Below are 26,428 nucleotides of genomic sequence, written 5' to 3'. Positions count from 1 at the left end.
TAGTACTGCTATTGTGAAAGTTTGCACGTCTGATCCGTAACTGTTTCCGCTGTAAGTTAGTCATCAGTGAGGAATTTCCTCAAAAGGAATTTCCTCAGCGATGAAATTCTAAAAATCTCCTATTCACCCCCCCCCCCCCCCCTCTAGTCGATATAACGCACTTTCACTAGCCCGCGCCACCAGGTCGCCTGGAGCACCTGGAGCTCCTCTCCGACTCCGCTTCGGCTCGGAATTTTCCTAATTTTGCAAAAACACATAATACGGAACTTTTATTGATGTTCGCGAAGTTTCCTTACCGTATTTCATACCTATTCTTATTCTGCTTCTGCCGGTGTCTGATACAGTGTTGCGATATGTTCTTCGTGAGTGGCTACCTGTATCACATCCACCTCTACATTGATGGGGTCTCCAGCCATGTAATGCTTGAGTCTTTGCCCATTCACAACATGTGGTTTTGTGCCTTCAAAATTATTAATCTTGATTGCACCGGAGCGGTAGACTTCTTCGATATGGTATGGTCCTTCCCACTTGGAAAGTAATTTACGTGGAGAAAACCTGAAACGAGATCTATACAACAAAACTTTGTCACCAATATTAAATTCACGTTTCAAAATTCTCTTGTCATGCCACTTCTTTACCTTTTCTTTAACATTTTTGCGCTCTCATAAGCTTCACTTCTCCACTCATCTAGAGGAGTCAAGTTCATGAGACGCTTTTCACCAGCAAGCTTTGGACCAACATTAAGCTCTCTAACAACCCAGAAAGCTTTGTACTCTAACTCTGGAGGTAGTTGCCATAGACCATCTTATACGGAGACATCCCCATGGGATTTTTGTAAGCAATTCTATACGCCCACAAGGCATCTCCTAGCTTATTGGACCAGTCCTTTCCAGAACTGTTCACTGTGATTTGTAAGATCAGCTTGATCTCTCTATTTGTGAGCTCAACTTGCCCACTTATTTGAGGGTGGTAAGGTGAAGAAATTCTATGATTAACATCATATTTGGCTAGAGCTTTTCTAAAAGCACCGTGTGTAAAATGTGATCCCCTGTTGATCATGAGGTACCTAGGTACACCAAACCTAGGGAAGATTACATCCTTGAGCATCTTCAAAGATGTCTTGTGATCAGCACTTTCAGTGGGGATTGCTTCAACCCACTTGGTCACATAATCAACAACTACTAAGATGTGAGTGTACTTGTGTGAAGGAGGGAAAGGACCCATAAAATCAAAACCCCACCAATCAAAAGGCTCAATGACTAGAGAATAATTCATAGGCATCTCATTCCTCCTACTACATTACCAACTCTCTAGCACTTATCACAAGATAAAACATAATTTCTAGCATCTTTAAAAAGAGTAGGCCAATAAAAACATGATTGCAGAACCGCATGTGCGGTCCTCTCACCGGCATGGTGTCCTTCATAAGGACTGCTATGACATTATCTCAAAATATCCTTCTGCTCATGCTCTGATATGCATCTCCTCACAATTCCATCCTCACCTTCTCTAAAAAGATGTGGGTCATACCAAAAGTAATACCTCAAGTCGTGGAAGAACTTCTTTCGCTACTGGAATGTTAAACCTGGAGGCAAAAACTTTGCAACAATAAAGTTAGCATAATCTGCATACCATGGATCTGAATTAGATTTCACCTGCAAAACAGCTAACTGTTCATCGGAAAACTATCGTTGACCGGAATAGGATCATGTGGTATGTCCTCCATCCTGGAAAGGTTGTCTCCTACAAGGTTGTCTGCTCCTTTCCTATCAACAATCTGCAAATCAAATTCTTGAAGAAGAAGGACCCATCTGAAAAGCCTTGGTTTGGCATCCTTCTTTTCCATAAGATACTTAATAGCAACATGATCAGTATGAATGATGACTTTAGAATCAACAATGTAAGGCCTAAACTTATCACAAGCAAACACTACCGCTAAAAATTCTTTCTCAGTAGTAGCGTAATTATTTTGAGCACTATCAAGGGTTTTGCTAGCATAATGGATAACATTCAATTTCTTATCAACCCTTTGTCCTAAAACAGCTCCAACCGCAAAATCACTAGCATCACACATGATTTCAAGAGGCAAATTCCAATCAGGTGGTTGGACTATAGGGGCGGTTATCAAGGCTTTCTTAAGAACTTCGAAGGCTTCCTTACAATCTTCATCAAACACAAAAGGAATATCCTTCTGGAGAAGATTCGTGAGGGGTTTCGAAGTTTTAGAAAAGTCTTTAATAAATCTTCTATAGAAACCAGCATGACCGATGAAACTATGAATACCTCTGATATCCTTTGGATAAGGCATTCTCTCGATTGCTTCAACCTTTGCCCTGTCCACCTCGATTCCTTTTTCAGAAATCTTGTGTCCAAGAACAATTCCCTCATTGACCATGAAGTGGCACTTCCCCCAGTTGAGTACCAAGTTCGTCTCCTCACATCTCTGCAAAACTTTATTAAGGTTGTGGAGACAATGGTCAAAAGAGGTTCCATAGACGGAGAAATCGTCCATGAAGACCTCCACAATTTCCTCACAAAAACCATGAAAGATAGCAGACATACACCTTTGAAAAGTAGCAGGAGCATTGCATAAACCAAAAGGCATACGTCTATAAGCATAAGTATCAAAGGGAAAAGTAAAAGTGGTCTTCTCTTGATCGACGGTGTTAATCATGAATTTGAGAGAAGCCAGAGTACCCATCAAGATAGCAAAAGTGGGTGCTTTTGCATAACCATTCAAGCATTTGGTCGATGAACCGCAACGGGTAGTGGTCCTTCCTGGTTGCCTTGTTCAACTTCCTGTAATCAATACACATTCTATATCCAATAATAATTCTTTGAGGTATTTGTTCATTCTTATCGTTAGGAACCACAGTTGTACCTCCTTTCTTGGGAACACAATGTACCGGACTTACCCACTTACTATCAGCTATAGGGTAGATAATACCTACGTCTAGAAGCTTGAGGATTTCGGTCCTCACAACATTCCTCATCTTCGGGTTCAACCATCATTGGTGATCAACAACCGGTTTAGCATTAGGCTCAAGATTGATAGTATGCTGACAAATAGATGGACTAATCCCCTTAAGATCATCAAGGGTATAGCCAATAGCACCTCGGTGTTTACGAAGGACTTCCAATAATCGCTCTTCTTCATATCCTGAAAGGTTAGAATTGATAATAATAGGATACACTTTCTTTTCATCTAGATAAGCATACTTGAGCGTACTGGGAAGAGGTTTAATATCAAACACAGGGTCTCCTTTAGGTTTTGATAAAATTCCCAAAGGCTCAACCGGAAGGTTGTGCTTCAGGATAGCAGGTTGTCTCAAGAATATGTCATCTAGCTCATTCATTTCCTGCATATGCATATCATTCTCGTGGTTTTCCATAAATTGCTGCAAAGGATCGTTAGGAGGAATAGCAATAGAAGCAATCTCTTCAATAATTTTATTATTACTAGGCAGATCAGTACCACGAGTTTGCTTCGAGAACTTAGAAAAGTTAAATTCATATGGCTCATTATTAAATTCAACAGATAGTTTTCCTTTCTTGCAATCTATAATAGCTCCACAGGTTTTGAGAAAAGGCCGACCAAAGATAATAGGGCAAAAACTATCTTGCACTGAACTAAGTACTAGAAAGTCGGTAGGATATTTTACCTTTCCACATAGAACTTCAACATCTCGCACAATTCCAATAGGAGAGATAGTTTCTTTGTTTGCAAGATGAATAGTAACACCGACTTCTTCAATTTCACATGGTAGAATCTCATTCATGATCTCTTGATAAAGTGAAAAAGGAATAGCACTAGCACTGGATCCCAAATCACATAGCCCATAATAATTATGATCTCCTATTTTACCAGATACAACTGGAGTACCTGAAATTGGGCATTTATTCTTGGTTGTAACAAGGTTAGCGGAAACAGCACAAAAATTTATATTGGAATCCTCAATATTACTAGTAACAAGATCCTTGACTAATGCAACTTCGCGTCGACTTTAATCAGGTTATCATGCTCATCAGTCGTTCTTTCACTTTTATTCAGGATGCATGTGACAAAGGAATGCTCCCTCATCCTTGCGGGAAAAGGGGGCTTTTCATATTCAACTGCAGGCAAGATAGGGTCAACAACATTAATATCAACAGGTAATTCCTTAAAAGGTTTATGGTGTTGATCCTCCTTCTTCTTAGAAGAGTCAATATGAGAGGCAAAGTCTTTGCAAAAATCGATTAGAAGTTGGGTATCAAGACCAATCTTAGCACAAAAGGTATTGAAGTAATCAGTTTTCACATAGCTCTCAATGTAATCACGCTCATAATTTATAATGGGTTCAATACCTTTATCAATCTCCCAGTTTTCAGTGTTCTTCTGGATCCTTTCAATAAGATCCCACTTAGCTTCAGTGCTATTGTTGGAGAATGCCCCACTAGAGGAAGCATCAAACATCTATTTATCTTGACGAGAAAGCCTTGCATAAAACTTTGTAAGAATAATTTCTTTGGAGAACTCATGATTGGGCCATTTGAGCATTAAGGACTTCAATCTCCCCCAAGCTTTAGCGATGCTTTCTCCGTCACGAGGCCAAAAGTTGTAAATATAATTCTTGTCTCGATGTATTTCATGAAGAGGATAAAACTTTGTATAAAAGAGAGGCATAAGATCTTGCCAATTTAGTAAATGAGAGTCATCAAGAAGCCTATACCAATCCAAAGCCTTATCTTTTAATGATAGAGAGAATAGCTTTCTCAGAAAAAAATCTATCGATATACCTGCAAGCTTAAATAAGGAACATAGTTGTGAAAGATATAGCAAGTGTTCACCTGGATGTCTATCTCCTGCATATCGATTAGCCAAAACACAATCAATAATACCAGTTGGTATTTTAAAGGGCACAATTTCAGTAGGTGGGGAAAGCTTCTCCACCACAATAGCGTTGGGGCGGTTCCCCACAAGCAACAACGAGAGCAGAGTTGTCCATAGGGACAAAAAGCGGAAACAGTAAAACAAAAACAACACGTACAGCGTAAAGGTTTCCTTACCAATTTCACTTGCCAATAGCGCTACACTCCTCGGCAACGGCACCAGAAAATGGTCTTGATGACCCACAAGTGTAGGGGATCTATCGTAGCCCTTTTTGATAAGTAAGAGTGTCGAACCCAACGATGAGCAGAAGGTATTGACAAGTGATCTTGTGCAAGGAATATCTGCAAGTACTAAAAGGTAACTTTTTATGGGTTTTCTAGTATAAGCAACAACGAAATAAATGCAAGTAAAGTAAATGGTGCCGAGGTGCAGCAAGTGACCCAATCCTTTTGAACACAAAGGATAAGACGAGGGACTAAACTTATAAAGACTAAGGCGTTCCTGAGGACGCATGGGAGAGATAGTTAAGTGCTTTCGCCATATTCCGTCTAGTACTATGTTTTGTATTGATAAGTGTTATGTGGGTGGATCTTAACTAGTGCACCGTCTAGGCTAAGGCAAGTACACTCTTATGATTAATCCCTCTTGCAAGCATCCGCAAATACAAGAGAGAAATTAAGGCAAAGTCTAACCTTAGCAATAAGCTTTAGGATCCAATACTCCCTCATGCAACAGTATGCGAAGTGGGGTTCAGGTTTCTGTCACTCCGGCAACCCACCATAAGCATTCTTTATACACGATGCATTCCCCTAGGTCCTTAAAAAGGCGAAGTGTTATGTAGTCGACGTTCACATAAAACCACTAGAAGAATAACACCATAACTTAAATATCAATCAACACATATTACTTCAACATCATATGACTACTAGCATCTAGACTTTTCCCATGTCCTCAAGAACTAATGGAACTACTCACAAGACATAAAGTAGATCATGATCAGAGGTGATGAAAATATGATTAACAATCTGGTCATAACAATAATCCTCCAACAAAACTCAATAGCATTCACCACAAAGGAGTAATCAACACCGGTAGAGTAGAGGAGATGAATGGTGCAAGGTACAACTCCGATTGCAATAGTGAAGCAGACGGGATGAAGGTGGAGATGGTGCTAGTGTTGGTGATGATGGTGTTGATGATCTCAATGATGCCCGTGATGATGGTGATGACGATGAGGACGATCTCCCCTTCCGGGAGGACTTCTCCCCGGGGGGAATCTGCCCGCCGGAAAGGTCTTTTCTTCTCTGTAGGTTTCCACCGCGGAGCGGCGGCAGAACTGCGAAAACTCTTCCATCCCCCGTAACTTTTAGGTCAAGAGAAACATATAGGCCAAAGGAGAGCACCGGAGGCGGGACCCACCACCCAAGCGGCCTCCTGGCGCGGCCTAGGGGTGGCCCGCGCCAGCAGGTCGCTTGGGTGACATGTGGCCCTCCTCCGGTCCTTCTTCGGCCTGTCTTCGAGATCTGTTCGGGAACTTCTTCCCTCAAATTTTCAGTGTAGTTGGAGATGTTATGATATGGTAACTCTTCGTGCTATTTTCTCCGTTGAATCCTGCGTCTGCTGTTTCGGCACCGGAAAGTTGTAAACTGTGTAAAATAGGCCAAAACACTATAAGTGCATCATCATAATGTGAAATATATCAATGAATAGAGACAAATTATGATACAAAATAGTGATGCATTTTGGACGTATCATGTGGGCGTCGACGGCGCGAGCCAAGCCGTCCGTGGAGGAGGAGGTGGAGGCGGGCACCCGGGGGCGGGGCACGCGCGGCTGCAGACCCGTGCGCCGCAGGGGCGCTCGGGCCGGCCACCAGCCAGGGGTCGAACCCCACCGGCGTAGGGCTAAGGGCGCGAGGAGCACCGCAGTGGGCACATCCGGCAACGTGGCGGCCGCGTCCAGAGGCGTAGTAACCTCCACGCACACCCCTCCCAGTGCCATGGTAACTGCGTCCGGCGGCATCGCGACCGAAGCGGCGGATGGCTTGCATCCTGCGATGGAAGCGTTGAAGTCCACCTACTCCATGGCAGCGACGGGCTATGAGGCGGTAGCGGCGACCGTCCTCGTGAATGAGGCGAAGGAAAAAGGAGACGAGGCCTGGCATCTCGCCGGCGGCGAGTTCTCCTTCCCTTCTCTCCTTCTCTGTTCTCTTTCGCTCTCTCTGGTAGGCAAGTGCTGATAACGTGTTTGAGGAAAATGAAATCCTTGATTCAATGATTGCAGGAATCTGCAATTTATACGGAGGGAGGAGACGCGACCATCCGAGGGGATGCGTCGGTTCCAGTGGACGGGGGAGAGAGCTGTTTGTTGCGGGCGGAACCGCGTGACGGTTGGACAAGGGGAGATTCCCCACTAATTACATGTGCTAATTAATCACAACAGCCCTAAAGGGTTCTGTATACCCTGTCGCCCATGATCGAGAGCGTTGACCTACCCGACAAACTGGGCCACAGGAAGAACACGACGGGTCATGGAGGAAAACATACCTCCACGAAGGTCCATCTCCACTGGAAAATGAAACAAGCCTCCACTAGGAGCACACCAAACACACATTTGCTCACACACCGCCACACATACCCAAAACAGTACCTCCAAGAAGGCGATGATGCTGAGCATCGTCGCCGCCCAAATCCAAGGATTGAGGGTTTCAATTGGTTGCACGGGAGGGAGAAGGGGGATATCTACCTCGACATTGTTTTCACGGGGGTGGGGGTGAAGGGCAATGTGCCCAAAGTGTTATCGACATCGTGGCCGCCACCGCCAGCCAAGATATTCCTTGTATACATACCTCCCTATTTCCCCTAGCAATCCATTGGATTCAGTCAAACCCAATGAACGAAGAGAGCAACACGCATCTAAGATGTCGTCTTGAGATTAGCACTGGAGGAACACGGGATACCCTACGCACCACAACCCACACTCACCGCCGCTCGCAGAGACGGGGAAGCGACCTCTCGGGCAAAATTTTGTGTTTTAACCTTTTAGACAAAGAAAATCCAGTTTTGACCTCCGTTTGAAAACAATTTCAAATCTGACCTCTTTACGTGACGCCAACGTCCCTGGCGTTTGGGTTGCACGGGAGACGCTAGGGACCATGGCGTCTGGTAGGGGGCCGCTCGATCCGCCCCGCCGTTGACCAAATGACGTGGCAAAGGGCCAGACGCCAGTGGCCATGGCGTTTGGTCCCTAGATCCAAACGCCAGGCACCCTCGCGTTTGGCTCGGGTAACTTACACAGCCCACGAGAGAGTGGGTGGGACCCACCCCACTCACTCTCCCCAATCCAGCCCGAGCTTTCTCCTCCTACTCTCATTTTCCCCTCTCTCCAAATCTCAACCCCTCAAATCCTCTCCAAAAGGTTGTTTCCTTCGGTGGATCTTTCCATCACCTTGTTGCTTGTGGTAATCTCCTTTGATTCATCCAATTTGTTTTTGCTTAAATCTTGTTATTTGCACAGATTTTTGAAATGTTGGAGAAACCCTAGTTCATGCTTTTTGCCATAATTTTGGTGTACTTTAGGGTTAGCTTGTTTTATAGCTTGTGGTAATATGGATGAGCTTGTTGTAGCTATAAATATTAGCTTCATGAGTAGAAAGTTTTTAATTTAGGGTTAATTAGTGTTTAGGGTAATGTCATTAGTGTATCTTAAATAATCTAGAGAAACCACAATTTTCATTGATGTGTTTAATTCATTCATGGTGTCTTTAGACGGGGCGACTTGTTAATGCTCATTATATGGACAAGGAGGCATTCTTGACTAACAATGCCGACGCCGATGAGGAAGCAATTGTTTTCCATACAAGTCCTAGCTATGATGACCTTGTCGCAAAAGTGAGGCATGTCTTAGAGTGGATGGACCCCAATGATTGTGTTAAGTTAATAGGAAGGTATGATGTTGAAGTTGGAGCCAAATCTCGCTTGAAAACTTTGCCTATCACCTCTAACTTGCATTGGGATGTGTACAAGGAAAAAAAATCCCAATCAGAAGACAAGTCACTTGAACTATTTGCCACCAAGGTTGAAGCTCCGCGGTTTGCAATTGACTTGAACCGGCCTGTGTCTTCCCCAATGACCGAGAGGAGAAGTGTGCCTTTTGTTGAGGATAGAATTGTGATTGATGCCTCCAATGCTTATAGCCAACCACCAACTAGCCAAGAAAATAAGGTTGATTTGTATGGCCCTAATGCTTGTAGCCAACCACCAACTAGCCAAGCAAATGAAGTTGATGTCATTGCTACTGAGAAAATAATTCAAGAGGATGGTGATGTTGGTGATGATGATGTTGATATGAATGAAGTAGAGGAAGGGTTTCATGGTATTGATGTTGGTAACTTGGATGCGTACATAGCGCAAAAGGATATGGATCGTGAGTTACCTTTTAGGCGTCTATATGGGTATGACTCAGATGACGAAGGTCCTCAGGAAGAATTGGACGAGGATGGATTCACGAAGGAGGAAAACGAAATTCACTTCGAGTTGACCGGCTTGAAAAAAAGAACGTGCTTGTTTCGAGACCTCAGTCTCGCTCATAAAGCCGTAGTTGACGGTGAAATGAGAAACATGACGATTGAGCCAACACCTTGCCCTGATCCAAGCGAACCAAGGGATGAGGATGAGGACGAGAATGCTTATTTGAAGAAAGGAGTGAAGTTTCTCACTTTCGATGACATGAAGGTTTGGTTGTCTGACTATGTCATTCGAAACCACAGACCATTTTATGTTGAGCACTCCGATATAAATTTACGATTCACCGTGAAGTGTGAGAAAGAAGATGAAGGATGTCCATAAAAGGTTCGTGCAAAAAAGTTAGGAGAAACCGAAAAATAAGTGTTAAGAAGTTATGCTCCCACTCATTTTTGCAAACCACCAAAGACACACCACCCCCTATCTGATGTACACCGTCCTCTCTGCCTGAGGTGCTGCCTCGGAGTCCACGTCGCCCCGAACAGCGAAATGGCTCGCCGCCACCTTCACCCGCGTAATGGTCAACAAAGTCTACTCCAGTTGGTTCAAAAAAAAAAGTCTACTACAGAAAGGAAAGAAAAGAAAACACGACTAAAAAGGATTACATCATGTGATTCACATGACTTACTCACATAATCTATTATTATCCGTAATAATCAACCTCTGCGCACGTCCATCTAAAAACATACTCCGGGGGCGAGCATGGAGGAGGCTGGGAGCGACGACCGCATCAGCGGCCTCCCGGACGACCTCCTGCGCGACATCCTCCTCCGCCTCCGCTCGCTCCCCGCCGCCGCGCGGACCAGCATCCTCTCCCGCCGCTGGCGCCACCTCTGGACCAGCTTCCCGGAGCTCGTCATCGACGAGCTCCATGCGCCGGGCCGGCCGCCGAGCTCCTTCCTGCGCGCCGTGGAGGGCGCCCTCGCCGCCTACTCCGCCTCCAACGTCGACATCGCCGCCCTCACCATCGCCGTTCCCGACGTCAGGTTCTGCCGAATCGAAGCTCGCCGCGTCTCCTCGTGGCTGCGCGTCGCCTCGGAGCGCGTCGCCGGCACGCTGTCCGTCACCCTGCCCCGCTCCAGGCCCGCCACCCACGGCGGACAGGAGATCGAACTGCCCCCGTGCGGGAGGGCGACGGAGATCGCGCTCTCCCTCGCGGACCCGTTCGTGCTCCGGCTCCGGCCGGCGGCCTCGTTCGCGGCGCTCACCGTCCTGACGATACAGTCGGCCGCCATGGACGGCCGGGAGCTCGGGGCCTTCGTGTCGTCCATGTGCCCGCGCCTGACGGACCTCACCCTGCGCGTCAACCTCGTCGCCTGCTCGGACGTCTCCATCCGCTCCGCCTCCCTCAGGCGCCTAGAATTCGACGCCGGAGCCGGGTACGCCCAGCGGCTCGCGGTCGCCGCCCCCATGCTCGAAGCGCTCGTCGCGTCTTTCGTCCACCACGCCCACGTCTCGGCCCCGAGGCTCGCCGAGGCCAAGGTCCAGCGCCTGCACCGGCACCACTTCGCCGACGACGTGCCCCGTCGTCTCCGGCGGCTGGACGCCACGCAGCTGTACCTAAACGCGGCGGCGCCCCCGAGGGTGCGGCGGTTCGATGCGGTCGACGAGCTGAGACTCTCTGCGCTCATTGTACGTCCAATTAATTGGCTTCTGTATCCTTGAAAACTACTCCTGCTCAAGCGATCCATGTGAATTGGTCCTTTGATTTTTGATGATTCGTTTTCGTGCTTCCGATTTTGTTTTTCAGGGAATGGAGGGATACACTAGCTTCTTGGACGATGTAAACAATTTTCCCGTGTGTGAGAGCGTATTATCGATATCGTTAACAGGGGGTCACCACGGGTTTGTTCCAACCATGCTGCATCTCCTCAGGAGAAGCAACGTTATAAGGAAGCTTGTGCTGGAGTCATACACTCAGATGGTACGTAATTTCTAGCTCTTTGCCTAATGTAGTCAATGTATTTTGTCTAAAAATGTAGCTCACAACTAATATTGCACCTACCTAATTTTTCAGAAAGAACCATGCTCGACGGCTTGTCCATGTCGCTTGCCGGAGAGTTACAGGGCCAACGACATGACCCTCGATTCACTTGAAGAGATAGAGATCAACACGTTCATGGGAGCAGATGACCAGGTGGAATTCCTAGAGCTGCTAGTATCCAGATGTAGTGCAACAAGGCCTATAAATGTGGTGCTCAACAAGTCGTACCTTGTTCCTTTACCAACCGAGAAAGTTTCCGAGATGATCCACAGCATTTCTCGTCCGAATCTCACAGTTGGATTACATTAAATCTCCAACGAGAGGTTTTTTGAAGTGGTACTACTGTTGGAAGTGGATCCTATGCATGTTCTGGACTATTGGTTAGTTAGTGGACATCTCAAAAAAATACTGATGATTGATGAACTTCGTATCATAGATGTGTTCTCTAAAATCTCGATTTCAAGTCTAGCACGGTTGATATCCTTTGCAGCACGTTTCCAAACAGACCGCTGCGTGGTCTCTGCACTCTCGACATCAGCCACTGGTAGTCACCCACCGCTTTGTCCGATAGAGGTTCTAAGAACTCACATTTTTCCAGGATTTCAGGGGGAGGCACTCCCCTGACAAGGTTAGTCTCCAGCTTTGGCTGCTTCTTGTTCCGATCTTGAGGAACATCCGGCGCTGGGTGCTCAAGGAACAGCGGCGATGCTCCTGGGATGATTTCCTGGCGAAAGGGTAAGCTTCTGGCACTCTGCAAGCAGAAATCAAACCACTGGTGGATGAGTGGAGATGGGCCTCTAGTTCTGCCTCCGATTCGATCAGTCTGAAACCTTGTCGCACAAGGTATCGCCTGTAGTGCATAAAACCAATGCAACCAATAAGACACTGGGCTCTATTGCAATGAAGCAACAACAACAGCGACATACCCCGTGGATTGACAGTCACAGTAATAAGCGTCGGAAAATCATAACATACCCATAAATCAGCCCAGAGGCTACTGCCTGACTTTGGAACAACAACAGCGACATTGGACATTCGCTTTGCAGCAGGGATGACATCGCTGCTCCAACCCACCGTGACCCAAACATCCCCAACTCCAAACGATTTCAGATAGTTCATGCTGTCAAATAGCTGGACCTAGAGAAGGATACCAAAATTAAGTCGAACGCAGCACGTCATAATTCAAGACTTTGTTAATTGCTGTTCCTAATATTAAAGGGCCATCACTTCAGTTGCCGGATTAAACATATGTGGAATGCAAGAAACATACGCAGAAGATAAGTTAGGTGGCGCAGACCTGCTTTTGTAGCTGTGTAAAGCTGTTTAGGACTGCTTCCCTGCCACCATTGACTTCCGTTTCCATGTCAATCGTGTTATATGATGATCCCAACTGCTTAAGGACTGCACCAATCACCTCTCTAGGAGAATCAACCATTGAAATCTTTCCAGCAAGTTCAGGCCTCCACAAATCCTCCCAATCCTACAGATAATACATCTATATGAGTAAGTAAAACCTAAGCACTCACAAAGATGTTATAAATAGAAAAACAGTCAACGTCAATAAGTACTCCCTCCGTTCCTAAATATAAGTCTTTTAAGCGATTTCACTAGATGTCTACATACGGAGCAAAATGATTGAATGTATACTATAAAGTATGTCTATATACATCCGTATGTAATCCACTAGTGAAATCTGTACAAAGACTTATATTTAGGAACGGAGGGAGTAGTAACCAAAGGCATGTTTCAGTACTACGTTACATCTTTTTATTAACCTCAAGGTAAGCTCTTAGGGACAATTTAATCACTGTATAGTTGACATTGTATCTTCAGCATAATGCTGCATGTTCTCTGAAGAAAAAAAGTTTACCTGTATTGGCTTCAAATTGTGCTGCTTAAACTTGCTTTTCTTGTAAGCAATGACAACTGTGCCCCACCTGTATGGCACACCCCATACTGAGCCACTAGAATCTGCCTCTCCATTCTGGTTCCTGCACAAATGAACCTGATAGACTATAATGAAAATGGAAACTACACCTCGGGACATCTTCGTTTGAATTGATTAATTCATTTCAGCCTATTCCAGGGAGTGTGCTTAAGAAAATGAGCATGACCAGGAGTAAATAACGAGCATGGGAGATTTTATTCTGGTTAAGAAGATTGCACTAGCATCTAGTGAAAAGTAGACCTACATGTCATTGTGATTCACATGATAGAATATCGTTCTTACAATTTCTGTCATATAAACAAATTCAAGAACACTAGCATACAAGGAAACACAAGGTTAACAACAGGGACCGACCAGTTCAACCATTAGAATTGTTATAAGAGAGGAAGGATGCTTCAACTGTCGATTCTCACCTTCCATCTGTCACTCAGGCTCCGATACCAATCCTGCTCCTCAGCATTGCTGATAGGCTCTACCAGTCCCTTACGGATGGCGTAGCCGAGCCAAGAGTCCCCAATAGAAACGAGGTCGGCCGCCATCGCGGATTTGGGCTGAACCTGACCTTTGTCCACGCATTTTGACAACTCAGAGAAGAGCGCGTCGATGCTAGGGCGGAACTCGGGGCTGAACTTGAGCCTCTTCCCCTCCGCTTCAACGAAATCCTACACACAACAAACCGAAATTATACTAATCGCCTAGTAGCCCAAAGCAAAATGCTGTGAAGTGCAGGGGAGGAGAAGGGGCCGAGACCTTGATCCATGCGGGAGGGAAGGATCCGCGGAGCGCGACGACGCGCAGGGGCACGGAGAGCGCGTAGGTCTTGGACTTCCACTGCCGCAGCGCGGCCTCCCACTCCTCGTCGCCCTCCTCCTGCTCCTTGGCCTCCACGGCGGCGGGGGGAGGGGGTGGCTGCGCGCACGCGCGTGCCCCCGGGGCCGGGGCGAGGAAGAGGATGAGGAGGGAGCAGGCGGCCAGGTGGAGCGCCAGCGCCGCCGCCGCGGAGGCGCCCCGCGCCCACTCCCAGCCTCCGCTGCCGGGCGCGTCCGGTTGAGTGTTGGGCGGCCGGGAGCAGGCGAGCTGTTTCGCCTTCGGGTCGCGGTGGTGGAGGGAGAGGCGGTGGCGGTGGCGGAGGCGGGTCCCGGGGAGGGGGGATGGGGCTGGGAATGGGAGGCGAGGGTGGAGGAGGAGGAGATGCAGCGGCTTCCCCTCCATCGCCGATCAGGCTGCCGCCTCCGCCTCCGCCTCCGCCTCCGACCTCCGCGGCTTATCCAGTGCCCTACCAGAACGTGTCAACTGTCAAGTGGTGATACCTGCAGCCCTGCAAATAGCAGCTCTCAAGCCTGAAGAACCCGGCCAGACTTGGAACTTGTGTCTCAACACACACAATTTGTATACCAATGTTTCTTTTTAGATGCACACCAATGCTCTCTTGAGTTTGATTGAATGGTTTCACGAGAAAATGAGCACACTGATTTTGGAGAGGGGTAGACAAGAAATGAAATAGGGGTTCTTATTTTTAAAACAGAGGCAAAACTCATCGATTAATAAAGAAAAAGAAAATTGCTCGGCTAATTAATCAAAAACCATGCAAAAGCCGATACAAACCATTCACATGCAGGCTACTCATGGACCATGAAACCCATACAAACCATTATGTGCCCTGTAGCGAGGTGGCTGCACAGCGTTGTCGTCTGCCGCGCGCGGAAGTGATCGCTAGCCTCGATTCTGAATGCCCTATGACCTCCGTGCCTCACGGACGCACTAGCGCTCCGACGAGCTGCACAACAACACCACCACGTTGAAATCCTCCAGGGTGCAGAAGTTGACCACCCTCCAGCTCTCCTCCGCGATGTGCACAAGATGCTTGAAGAAATGTATGAGAGAGAAAAGGGGACTATAGATGCTGACATGTGGGCCATGCATCAGCCTAGCGGTTCAGTTCAAATGGTCTAACGTCCGTCTCGGATGGCCGTTACCCTGTGCCACATAGTCCTGCTGAATGAGCCCCACTGTCATTTTTCATGTCAAAACGTGGTTTAAGCGTTGTTTTTAGTGTTTTCATCAAACAATTACTCAAAATCGGTGTTTTCGATAAACTTTTCTGAAAACGATGGTTTTTTGCACCGAGGGACGCAATTGTGGTGTTTTTTGGTAATTTACTCATCGAAAGATCACGAGTGGGTGACCGTAACGTCAGAACCTCCACTGTCCAGAAAGGCGAACGACTTGCTGGCCCCAAAGGATCAGATGCCAACTTGTCGCCCACCTCGACATCATCAACCATAGGTATCACCGAAACAATGGACTCCGATGATGGTGGTGAGGATGTCGTGGGCACTGTCAAGGTCCCTAGTGAGTCAATCTCCTTTGAAAGCACCATCGATACAAGTGAAGTAGGGGCGCACATAGCCTGGGTAGCTGAGGCATAATTTGCAGAACTAGAGCCACGACTTCGATAATGGCTGTTGTTGGGGAACGTCGCATGGGAAACAAAAAAATTCCTACGCGCACGAAGACCTATCATGGTGATGTCTATCTACGAGAGGGGATTTGGATCTATGTATCCTTGTAGATCGCACAGCAGGAAGCGTTAAGAAACGCGGTTGATGTAGTGGAACGTCCTCACGTCCCTCGATCGCCCCGCGAACCGTCCCGGGATCCATCCCACGAACCGTCTCGCGATCCGTTGCACGAACCGTCTTGCGATCCGTCTCACGACCCGTTCTGATCTAGTGCCGAACGGACGGCACCTCCGCGTTCACCACACGTACAACTCGACGATGATCTCGGCCTTCTTGATCCAGCAAGAGAGACGGAGAGGTAGAAGAGTTCTCCGGCAGCGTGATGGCGCTCCTGAGGTTGGTGGTGATCTATCCCAGCAGGGCTCCGCCCGAGCTCTGGAGAAATACGATCTAGAGGAAAAACCGTGGAGGTATGTGGTCGGACTGCCGTGGCAAAGTTGTCTCAAATCAGCCCTAATACCTCAGTATATATAGGAGTGAGGGGGAGGGACCTGCCTTGAGGCTCAAGAGAGACCCAAGGGGTCGGCCGAAGCAAGGGGGAAGTCCTCCCCTTCCAATCCTAGTCCAACTAGGATTGGAAGGTGGAGTCCTTCTCCACTTTCTCACTTCCCCTTTTTTTTTCATTTGATTTCTTTATCCCCTGCGCATAGGGCCTCTTGGGCTATCCCACCAGCCCACTAAGGGCTGGTGCGGCATCCCTAAGGCCTATGGGCTTCCCCCGGGTGGGCTGCCCCCCCCCCCCCCCCCCGGTGAACATCCGGAACCCATTTGTCACTCCCGGTACATTCCCGGTAATGCCGAAAAGTTTCCGGTAATCAAATGAGGTCATCCTATATATCAATCTCCGTTTCCGGACCATTCCGGAAACCCTCGTGACGTCCGTGATCTCATCCAGAACTCCGAACAACATTCGGTAACCAACCATATAACTCAAATACGCATAAAACATCGCCTAACCTTAAGTGTGCAGACCCTGCGGGTTCGAGAACCATGTAGACATGACCCGAGAGACTCCTCGGTCAATATCCAATAGCGCGACCTGGATGCCCATATTGGATCCTACATATTCTCCGAAGATCTTATCGGTTGAACCTCAGTGTCAAGGATTCATATAATCCCGTATGTCATTCCCTTTGTCCTTCGGTATGTTACTTGCCCGAGATTTGTTCATCGGTATCCGCATACCTATTTCAATCTCGTTTACCGGCAAGTCTATTTACTCGTTCCGTAATACAAGATCCCATGACTTACACTAAGTCACATTGCTTGCAAGGCTTGTGTGTGATGTTGTATTACCGAGTGGGCCCCGAGATACCTCTCCGTCACATGGAGTGACAAATCCCAGTCTTGATCCATACTAACTCAACGGGCACCTTCGGAGATACCTGTAGAGCATCTTTATAGTCACCCAGTTACGTTGTAACGTTTGATACACACAAGGCATTCCTCCGGTGCCAGTGAGTTATATGATCTCATGGTCATAGGAATAAATACTTGACACGCAGAAAAACAGTAGCAACAAAATGACACGATCAACATGCTACGTTCATTTAGTTTGGGTCTAGTCCATCACATGATTCTCCTAATGATGTGATCCCGTTATCAAGTGACAACACTTGCCTATGGTCAGGAAACCTTGACCATCTTCGATCAACGAGCTAATCAACTAGAGGCTTACTAGGACAGTGTTTTGTCTATGTATCCACACAAGTATTGTGTTTCCAATCAATACAATTATAGCATGGATAATAAACGATTATCATGAACAAAGAAATATAATAATAAATAATTTATTATTGCCTCTAGGGCATATTTCCTACAGCTGCAACTCTCAGAGGCAGTTGGCATCACACGCATTGGCGAGGGGCTAGCACGTGGGGAGAAATCTTCATAGAGACATGTTTCCTCTCCGTCAACAGCTTACAATGGCTTCAACTCTTGCCAAAACTCATCTAAAAAAACCCTTGCCAAAACAGTCCCAACACAGGCAATGCGAAGCTCGGTGCGGAGCAACTCGGCCTCCTTGACAAGGGTCTGCTACAAAGGTCGTCCGATTTTGCCTCCTTGATAAGGGGCTCCTCTGATTACAATGAATTTTATAAGATTCTTGAAGGATTTTGTTCCTCCAGATTTTCTAAACATAGGTCATTTGAATCAAGGACTGGAATCCTATAGAATTTTCCGTGAAGACCCCCCCCCCCCTCCCCCCAAGAAAAGATGACCTCCAACATCTTGCTACAAGTCATTTGTTTCCCATGTGGTGTCAAGCACTCTTTGATCCAGTTTTATGAAGTTTTACAATCATACTAGATTTAAAACAGATATGCCACTCAATTCATTCATTTTTGTTTCCTACAATTTGGTAATCTTGCGAACCAAAGTGTCTCCAGGTTCCTACGGAATGGAGATCAAAGGAATGCATTCTATAGAAATTTGACAACCACTATGTGATTTAACGGCTCTTATCAGAAAATTTCTTACAAAGATTATAGGGTTCCTACAAAGTTCTACATCCAAAAGGGCCCTAACTAAAATATCTTGGTTTGAAATTCACGTGTTTTCTGTTCATGTTTAAACATGAACAAAAGAATGAAAAGAAATTAATGTGTTTCCACAGTCACATTTAGCTCATAAAAAGGTGAGAAAACTTTACTGAAAGGGATTGCCAAGACTGATGAGTTTGAAACTCTTTTTCACAAACCAAACTATTTTTTAGGTAAGGTCTCTTGTGGGCTAAAACCAAACAAGCTCCATTCGGTTTACATGGCACATGCATCACAGATTCACCATTGTAGGAGCAGCAACATAAATCCAGTCTACATTACAAGTTTACAACATAAAGGACAACGACATGAAGATGCAAGATGACTGATGGGCTGAAAGTCTAATGTCTTTGAAAATCACACAAATCAGTAGACCACCTATCTGGCATCTCATACTTACATCTCTAATAAATTAGTTTACAAATATAACCCCGGTAAAGAATCGGAAATGAGCCCTATAAAGTTAATAAGCTACATTAAACATTTTCTTCTGGACAACAACATGTGGCAAGAGCTAAAAAGAATCGATGAAACATGGTAAGAAAAATGATGTCTAGTACATTATCTACCCGTTGACGAAGAAGCTTCGCCTTCTATAGATCTTCTTGTAAGAGTTTGTTCAACAGGGTGGTCATGAGCGAATCCCTTTTCTGAGCTCTTGCTTCTTCTCTCATCCTTCGCTTTTCCTCTTGCTCTATCCATGACTGCTCCAGCATCAGCCTCTCCTGCTCCAGCTTCTGCATCGACTGCCTCCATTCTTGTTCGAAAATGAGCCGCTCTTGGGCGCGCCGCTCCATTGTCTCATGCCATAGCATATCGACATTCTGTTGCTGCACTAGAAATTCCTGCAACAGATCATGGACGCTTGAACTGCCTGTCCTTGAGTTTTCTGCAATTCGTTGCGATGGCTGCCCCTTATCACCAGCCTTCTGCTTTTTGCTTATAATGGGTTTCTCATCATCGCTGACTTCAACACCATATCTGTCATGAGACTCCCCAGATGACTGGTCGCCATTAGGTCGCTTTAATTTCCCTTTAACTGAAGTTCCCGATTCAGACTGAAGGAGTTGACGTTGCATATTTCTAGCACGTTCGGTGAAGACTGCATGTAATTCTTCAAAGAAGGGACATTGTCTACCGGTTTCTGGGTCAGATGTTTCTTTTCCCTGATTAAAAAGATAAGAGTTATTACCCCATAAAATAAACAATGAAGGTACTATAATCTTAGTTGCAATCAGTTCACACAGCAAATTTATAATAGCAAAGGTGTCCAAACAAGAGTGTTGTAGTGGAATGTCGTTGTGACAAAGATAATACCGAAACAAACGCGACACATTGTAGGAACATCCTAATGGAACATTTTTACCTGAAAGCATGAAATTGGTTCCATAAGAAAACGAACCCTAAATCAGCGCCATTCCAAACCTAACATGGAAATTTCAAACCTCCTCTGGAAAAAATGTACTCCCTCCGATCCAAATTAATTGACACAGCTCTAGTATAACTTTGATACTAGAACTGCCTCAATTAATTTGGATCGGAGGGAGTAGTACTAGTACATATGTATATCCCCTGAAATTTCAAATTTGGTCCTGGTTCTTTCTCAATAAACCTAATTAAACCATCTAACCCCCCCCCCCCCCCCCCCCAACTTCATTCTCCATCGTTTTTCTGGGATGCCCCTACCTAATAAGCAATGAAATTAGTTCAACAGACAGAGGCCGCACACAAAAATAGGTACTGTGTCTTTTTCTGAAAAAACTTGTGACCTCCATTCTGGATAGTTTGTTACTGAAGTTTCCCTTAAAGCAAAGAGATTCCACCGACTTTTCCTTTACACTTACCAATCTGACCATATTCACCTGAGCTGACATGTTTTCCCCTTTCTATCAGGAGCAATTATCCATTATTGTTGATGATTCCTTGGGTTATCCTAGCCTCATACGGAACAGCCGTGTCATGTTGGATTAGCTTTTACCCCAAGATACAAAAAAAGTGGAATGCTAAAAAAAGAAGCTGAATACTACCCTTGTTCGCATACCAATTAAACACAAAAATACTCAGAATCGCCGCAGTCCCAGTCCTAGGGCATATCTATAAGAAGAAGACGGAAAAACAAAACGCCTTGCAATTTAGCATTACAGGCAACTGCATTAGGCCGACATAGATTTTTAAGCTCCAGGTATCTATGATATGTCTGCGAAATTAAAGGTGTGCAATTCAACACATCACTCGTGAAACAATGCTAGTACTCCATGACGTTCATTAGTCATTTCAGGTTGCCTAGGGCCAAAAAGCATCGAACTTCCCTTCCAAAATTAGAACGGATAAAATAACTAATTCAATGGGACCAAAGATTCCTCAATGTCCTCCCTTGGTTGAAGCGTCACACCATTTAACCAGCACAAGGGGAACTCGTCCTACCAATCCCAAAAGGAGGTCTTGAGAATTGAGATAGTAGAAGAGCCCATTTGGGGACCCAGAGCAAAAGCAAAAAAATTGCCAGGTAAGAACATTACATGAGAAATCGTTGCTCGGAGAAGAACCCGGAACACAATAATTAGTACTGGTAGCATAACAAAATGGAGGTGCAAGGGAACGGCGGCAGGCAGGGGATAACGCGCTGGTACCTTGTATCGGTTGACGAGGTTCTTCCACTTGCACTTGCACTGGTCGGCGGTGCGGCGGTACCCGCGCGCCCGGAGCGCGTCGGCCACGGCCTCCCAGAGCGTCTTGGCGCTGCGCCCCGCGGCGGCCTCCCGCTCCAGCTCCCCGCGCGCCGCGATGAGCTCCCGCGACTCCTGCACGCCCCACTGCGGCACCCGCTCGTCCCTGAACCCTCCTCCCCCTCCGCCCGCCTCCACCATCCCGCCGCCCGCGACGGCGAGCCTGGCCCTGGCAGCAGCAATCCCCGGTGCTACGACCCGTGACGCTCGCTCGCTTTCTGGCTTGGGTTTCTTGATTTGGGTTGCTTGCGCTGCCACGCGACCTTCTTCTGGCCCGTGGCCACGGCCCGCTTTTTCGTTCCGTTTTTCCTCTCGGTCTCGCCGGTGGATGCCGCCGCTGCTGCTGCTGCTGCAGCTGCCTGCCGTTTCCTACTTTTTTCTGCCCATTCACACGCCACTCTCTGCGCGGAGACGACGGAGCGGGGCCCCTTCCGTTCACACTAGCTGTCCGTCCGTCCACCTGCACCGCGGTTTTAATCATCGTTTTACCTCTTTTTTTTCGAGGATCTAATCATCGTTTTACTGGACTGGCATTTTTTTTATCAGGCTGGCCTTGACTGGACTGGACCTGGCCCGGGCCCGCTGCCGCCCACCCCACTCACTGACCCACTGGCCTCCCATCCCCAGGAACAAACAAAAGATATTCCCCTCCCTTTTACTGTGCAGATTATTCTTCTGCCAAGCAAAATGATAATATTTTGTTCCCATAAAAAATGATTCTATTTTTTCACATTTGATTCTAAGACGCTGGCTCACAACCAGGAGTTTGCCATATGGAGTAGTGGAAAGGCAAAAAAAAAATGATCCAATGCTTGCTGGCACTGCATAGTCGAAGAACGCACAGGTCAGCTTGAGAACACGGTTGCTCAAATTGTTCAGTATATATTTGCATGGCATGCATGCCTGCATGGGCTGCTGGTAAACTTTATTCAAGATGAGAAGAATGCAAGCTTTATTCAAGGAAAACTTTTTTTCTTACAATGAAATAGAATAGATAGATCTTCATCTTCTTACCCGCAAAAAAGAAAAAAAAGGAAAAAAAAAAAAAGAATAGATCTCAGTCCTCCTCCACTGTGCCCTTTCTGCCGGATGCGCAGGCAAGCTGGCCCCGGCGCGGGTGGACGGTGGTGGTCACACCACACGGTAGCTTCTGCCGCCATGTGAACTTCCACGGCGCTTTCTGCAAGCTGCTGCGGTGGAACTACTGCTCGCCTCGGCGTTTCACCGCGGCCGCACGACTGTCGGCCAAGGCGCACCCTTCTTAATTTTCACCTCTATATGCTATATGCCTACCAAGATTTTTACCACGGCTCGGTTCCTTCTTGCTTGCCGGTCACCGGAAAATTATTGTAGGAGGGCTTTCTGTGGTTCCTACTACGCCGGAAACAGTCAGCTGCTTTGAAGTGCTTGCTGATAAAATGGTCATCACTTGCCGAACACCAGCTCCTTCAGAGAAGTCATGGGTGAGCTGTTGCCGTAGGCACCGGTATCTCTCGCGAAGGTGAAACCTGCGACACGGCGCGAGTCGCGGTTAGGAGACCGATTCCACAAAAGAGTTGCAGGTCATAAAGAAAAGTAACAGATTGATTAGAGATAGAGTGAGGAGGAAACCTAGCCACAGAAACAATCCAAATGTCGTCCCGAAGAAAAATTCTCTGCTGATGCTGTTGCAGCTGGAATGGGCAACACCTCAGGGTTAAGTCTTGTACAAACACTTGATATATACATATTAATCAGGGCTGTCGTAGCTGCGAAAACATACCAGTACATGCAGGCCAGGTTACCCCAACCTTGTAGGCCACATGCCCAAATAGAACCGGTGAACCTAGATGGATTAAGAGAATCAAGAGTGCCCCCGCCAAAAAAAAAGGAGAGAGAATCAAGTTTGAGTGGTCATATAAGAAAGAAACTGCGGATAGATAAAAATGGCATTTGATTGACGAAACATCAAAGAGAAATGGACTTCTTATCTTACAATGGAACTACATTTGACCTCTATCAGTGTCATGCTAATAGTTCTCTGAATCACAATTTCACAAAATAAGCAACCAACTTATGGCCTATCGTGGAATTGCGCGAGGATGTGAATGAAAATATCTTACTGGAGGGCTTTGGTAGAGTTCTATACACAGAAACTGGTTAGCTTAGTCATTTACCCTCTTTTGCAATGAGTTTCGCTACAGCACCTACTGGTCGGAAACTTCATAATCTGAATCACTTTCCTCTCTGGGTAGTAACAGTAACTTTAACATAACATCATCTTCTCTGTTTGCCATAATAAATAAGCCAAACTTATCTCGTCTACGGTGGATGTTTCTAGGAGATTGAATGCAACACAACTAGTAATTGGTCCAAGAGAGCTCCTGCTTCAGATACTTTTCTCATTAATCAGGCTTACCATAACACATCTGATTAAACTATAAATTTCGATGTGCAAAGCATGCAAAACTCTTAAATGGTGATTAGGAAGATATTTGACTGTTTCTGTTGGGGAAGTTGAAAAGCAGGTTGTGGAAGTTGACTCTTCACATGAGAATCATTCCCCTTTGTATATTCTCATGCAGTTGTGATTGGATTTTAAAAATGGGTAGGTTGAAACTGAACATACCACATCAGATCTCTGATAAATACAGAACGAGGAATCATAAGTCCATTTCCAATCATTGCAAGCAACATTGAGAATGCTGACAGCCCTTCGATGTTACTTGGGTTGAGGTAGTTTGTCCACTGCATTACCCACCAAATAAATTGTAAGTGAATGTCTTCCTGTTAAGGAATACTAAATACTTAAGATTCAAATGGTATGAGTGTAAAAGTTTGAGTACCATCTGTGCAACTGGCATCCACATGAACAAAAGTGTGGCAGTCCAACCAGACAACGACCCCACAAATTTAGTTCCTCCTTCGGAAAGCTTGCCCATCCTTGCCTGAATTTAATGTAACACGAAATCAAGGGCTAACATAAGCTAGGACAAATATAGTAGAAGTGGATATTGTGTCATTAGTCCTAAATTGCTTAGTTAGCAAGAACACTCTAATCCTTTTCTAAAAAAAAGCAAGAACACTCTAATACAGAGGCATATGAACAGAAATAGAAAGGATAGAGTAGAGTAAATACAATGGACATTCTTATACCTAGAATGTTAAGAAGCACTAGAAATTTTATTGAACATTTTTTTTTGGTGAAGCAAGTGGGCCTAAGTAGTAAGTACAGATCAAAACATCTGAGTAAACTAGTACCAAATAAAGAATCATTGATCAGATTTGTACTGTGCTAAAAGAGAAACAAACCTATCACACTTGAAGAATCTAAAACACCTGTAATATGAACTCTTATCATGATTCGTAATTTGGAACTGGGCTTAATTACTCTGCACTCAAGCTTCTTAAATCCAAAGGTTATTTTACAACCTCAAATTTATTATGAGGTACTAACTAAAGTCATGCAAGTGACAAAAGGTTGTCTATAATTGCCACTTTGTACAGTATAACTTAGATCTTACACATTTTCTAGTTTCCGTCAAGGCATTGAGATGGTACGAGAGCACACACACATTTAACTTCAGCAAAAACTGCTTTATGCAAGAGGATGTATCATACCAGCACAACAGCAGCAACAGCCAGAGAGCCACAGATTATGCCAGGCAGTATGCTACTGGGGACGAGGGGAACAAATGTTGACCACATGACCTGCATTTTCGATTCACCATTGAGATAATCAAGCTTAACATGACACTGGATGGCATAGAAGGAGCATCAGCTGGATCTGCACGATGACAAAGAAGAAAAGTAAGTGTCACCTGAGGGAGTACGGTAAGGCCGCCGATTGTCGTGAAATCCTCCCATAGCAGCCAGAGGGTCCCAGGGAGCCACCCAATGTAGTTGAGCAGGTTGAGGAGAAGCCCGGCGGCGACAACAGCTGAAGTGACCACAAAATGCGGCATCGGCATGGACTCCGCCATGGCAAGCTGGAGGATGACCACATAGGTGGAGAAAACGCCCAGCGTCTGCACGATGACAGCCTCCGTCTCCCTCTTCTTGGCGAAGTAGGACACGAGCGACAGGTTGCCGAGCAGCCCGGTGAGCATCCCCTGGAGCGACCAGACAGACAATGCTCGCCGTAAATCGACCAGTCAGAGCATAAGAAACTATAAGGAGGGGAAATGCGCTGGGACGGTTGGGGGCGTACGAGCCATGGGACGGCGTAGAGGGCGGTCTTGTTGCCGTCGACGAGGTTGCGGTAGTTGAGGAAGATCTGCGGGAGCTGGAGGAGGAGGAAGGGCAAGTTGGCGCTGCCGGCGAGAGTGGCCGTCAGGGAGTCCCAGTCCTGGTACTTCTTGGTGACCTGCGCGCGCCAACCGAAGTTTCGTCAGGCAGCAGGCAGGCAGGCTTAATGAGGCGACATTTCCCGCCGATGTCGGGAGGGGGGAGAGGAGGCCAGACCTTGGGGGTCGGTTCGGGGACGGCGGTCACCGCGGCGGACTCGGGCAGCGCATGGCGGCGACGGTGGAGGAGGAGCGCGGAGCGGTAGGAGCCGGATGCGGGCGCCTTGGAGACGAGGGGCTTGAGTGCGACGGCGACGGCGCGGGCGGGGGCGGGGGATGCCGCGAGGGAGCGAACGGGGCCGCCGCGGCGGGAGAGCGGCGTCGCTGGCGCGGCTGGGGACGGGCGCAGCGGGAGGCGCGCGGTGGGCAGCGACGGCGACGACATGGGAGCTGGGTTCAGGCGAGGCGGGAGGGGCGCAGGAGGTGGATTCAGGCGAGGCGAGGCGAGGCGAGGAGGGGCGCTTCACGAGGTGTGACGGTGGGAGCGAGTGGAGTAGTACTGTAAAAGGGAACGTGAGGACGGGAGGATGGGGAGGAGGGGGGCGGTGGCGCGGGGGACGCGCGCCGTGCTCGCGGCGGGGGAAGTGCCTCGGCCTGCGCACCGTGCGCTGCGATCCGATGGACCCGGGACCCCGCGCCGCCGTCCGTTCTCTCTTGTCGCCGTCCGTATATAATCTTCTAATTTTCCTTTTTTTTTGGATCTTCTAATTTTCCTTTTTTTGGATCTTCTAATTTTCCTTTTCTTTTTTTAAAAGAATATGTTTTTCCTTTTGTTGGGTCTTTACTGCTCTCTTGTAACTACTCCCTCCGTTTCAGAATATTTGTCACCGGGCAAAATTTCCGACCAAGTGAATTCGTGAAGAAGTACCAAACTATCCCTCATTTGAAAATCATGGAATCGTCGTCTACCTCCCCTCCCCAAGGCCCTTCCCGTCCGTCAGGCTCCTCCTGCCCGCTAGGCCCCTCCAGGCCGCAGCTCCCTCTGCC

General features: G+C 46.8%; 3 protein-coding genes and 1 pseudogene across 3 annotated transcripts; 2 read left to right on the top strand and 2 right to left on the bottom strand.

The window, feature by feature from the left end:
* Positions 1–6,351: 6,351 nt before the first annotated feature.
* LOC123428735 lies at positions 6,352–7,147 on the top strand (annotated as a pseudogene).
* A 3,475-nt stretch (positions 7,148–10,622) lies between these two features.
* LOC123427717 lies at positions 10,623–11,686 on the top strand. The gene is made up of 3 exons (XM_045111830.1): positions 10,623–11,025; positions 11,144–11,317; positions 11,411–11,686. The coding sequence occupies exons 1-3, from the start codon at positions 10,627–10,629 to the stop codon at positions 11,684–11,686; spliced, it is 849 nt and encodes a 282-aa protein (XP_044967765.1). The 5' UTR covers positions 10,623–10,626.
* LOC123427718 lies at positions 11,586–21,512 on the bottom strand. The gene is given in 10 exon segments (XM_045111831.1): positions 11,586–12,227; positions 12,353–12,514; positions 12,675–12,857; positions 13,248–13,382; positions 13,739–13,987; positions 14,076–14,234; positions 14,574–14,618; positions 18,925–19,016; positions 19,049–19,556; positions 21,021–21,512. Coding segments are annotated over 10 exon segments (2,175 nt in total). The 5' UTR covers positions 21,258–21,512; the 3' UTR covers positions 11,586–11,822.
* Positions 21,513–22,051: 539 nt separating this feature from the next.
* Positions 22,052–25,951, bottom strand: LOC123427716 (maltose excess protein 1-like, chloroplastic). Its single transcript, XM_045111827.1, has 9 exons — positions 25,560–25,951; positions 25,306–25,461; positions 24,917–25,207; positions 24,717–24,806; positions 23,942–24,043; positions 23,725–23,843; positions 22,879–22,941; positions 22,728–22,789; positions 22,052–22,624 (listed from the first exon to the last, which is right to left on the bottom strand). The coding sequence occupies exons 1-9, from the start codon at positions 25,824–25,826 to the stop codon at positions 22,542–22,544; spliced, it is 1,233 nt and encodes a 410-aa protein (XP_044967762.1). The 5' UTR covers positions 25,827–25,951; the 3' UTR covers positions 22,052–22,541.
* Between the last annotated feature and the right edge of the window lie 477 nt (positions 25,952–26,428).

Source organism: Hordeum vulgare, chromosome 2H (genome assembly GCF_904849725.1).
Source record: "Hordeum vulgare subsp. vulgare chromosome 2H, MorexV3_pseudomolecules_assembly, whole genome shotgun sequence".
Classification (NCBI taxonomy): Eukaryota; Viridiplantae; Streptophyta; class Magnoliopsida; order Poales; family Poaceae; genus Hordeum; species Hordeum vulgare.
The sequence above is the reverse complement of the archived record's forward strand: the minus strand, read 5'-3'. Positions and strand labels throughout refer to the sequence as shown.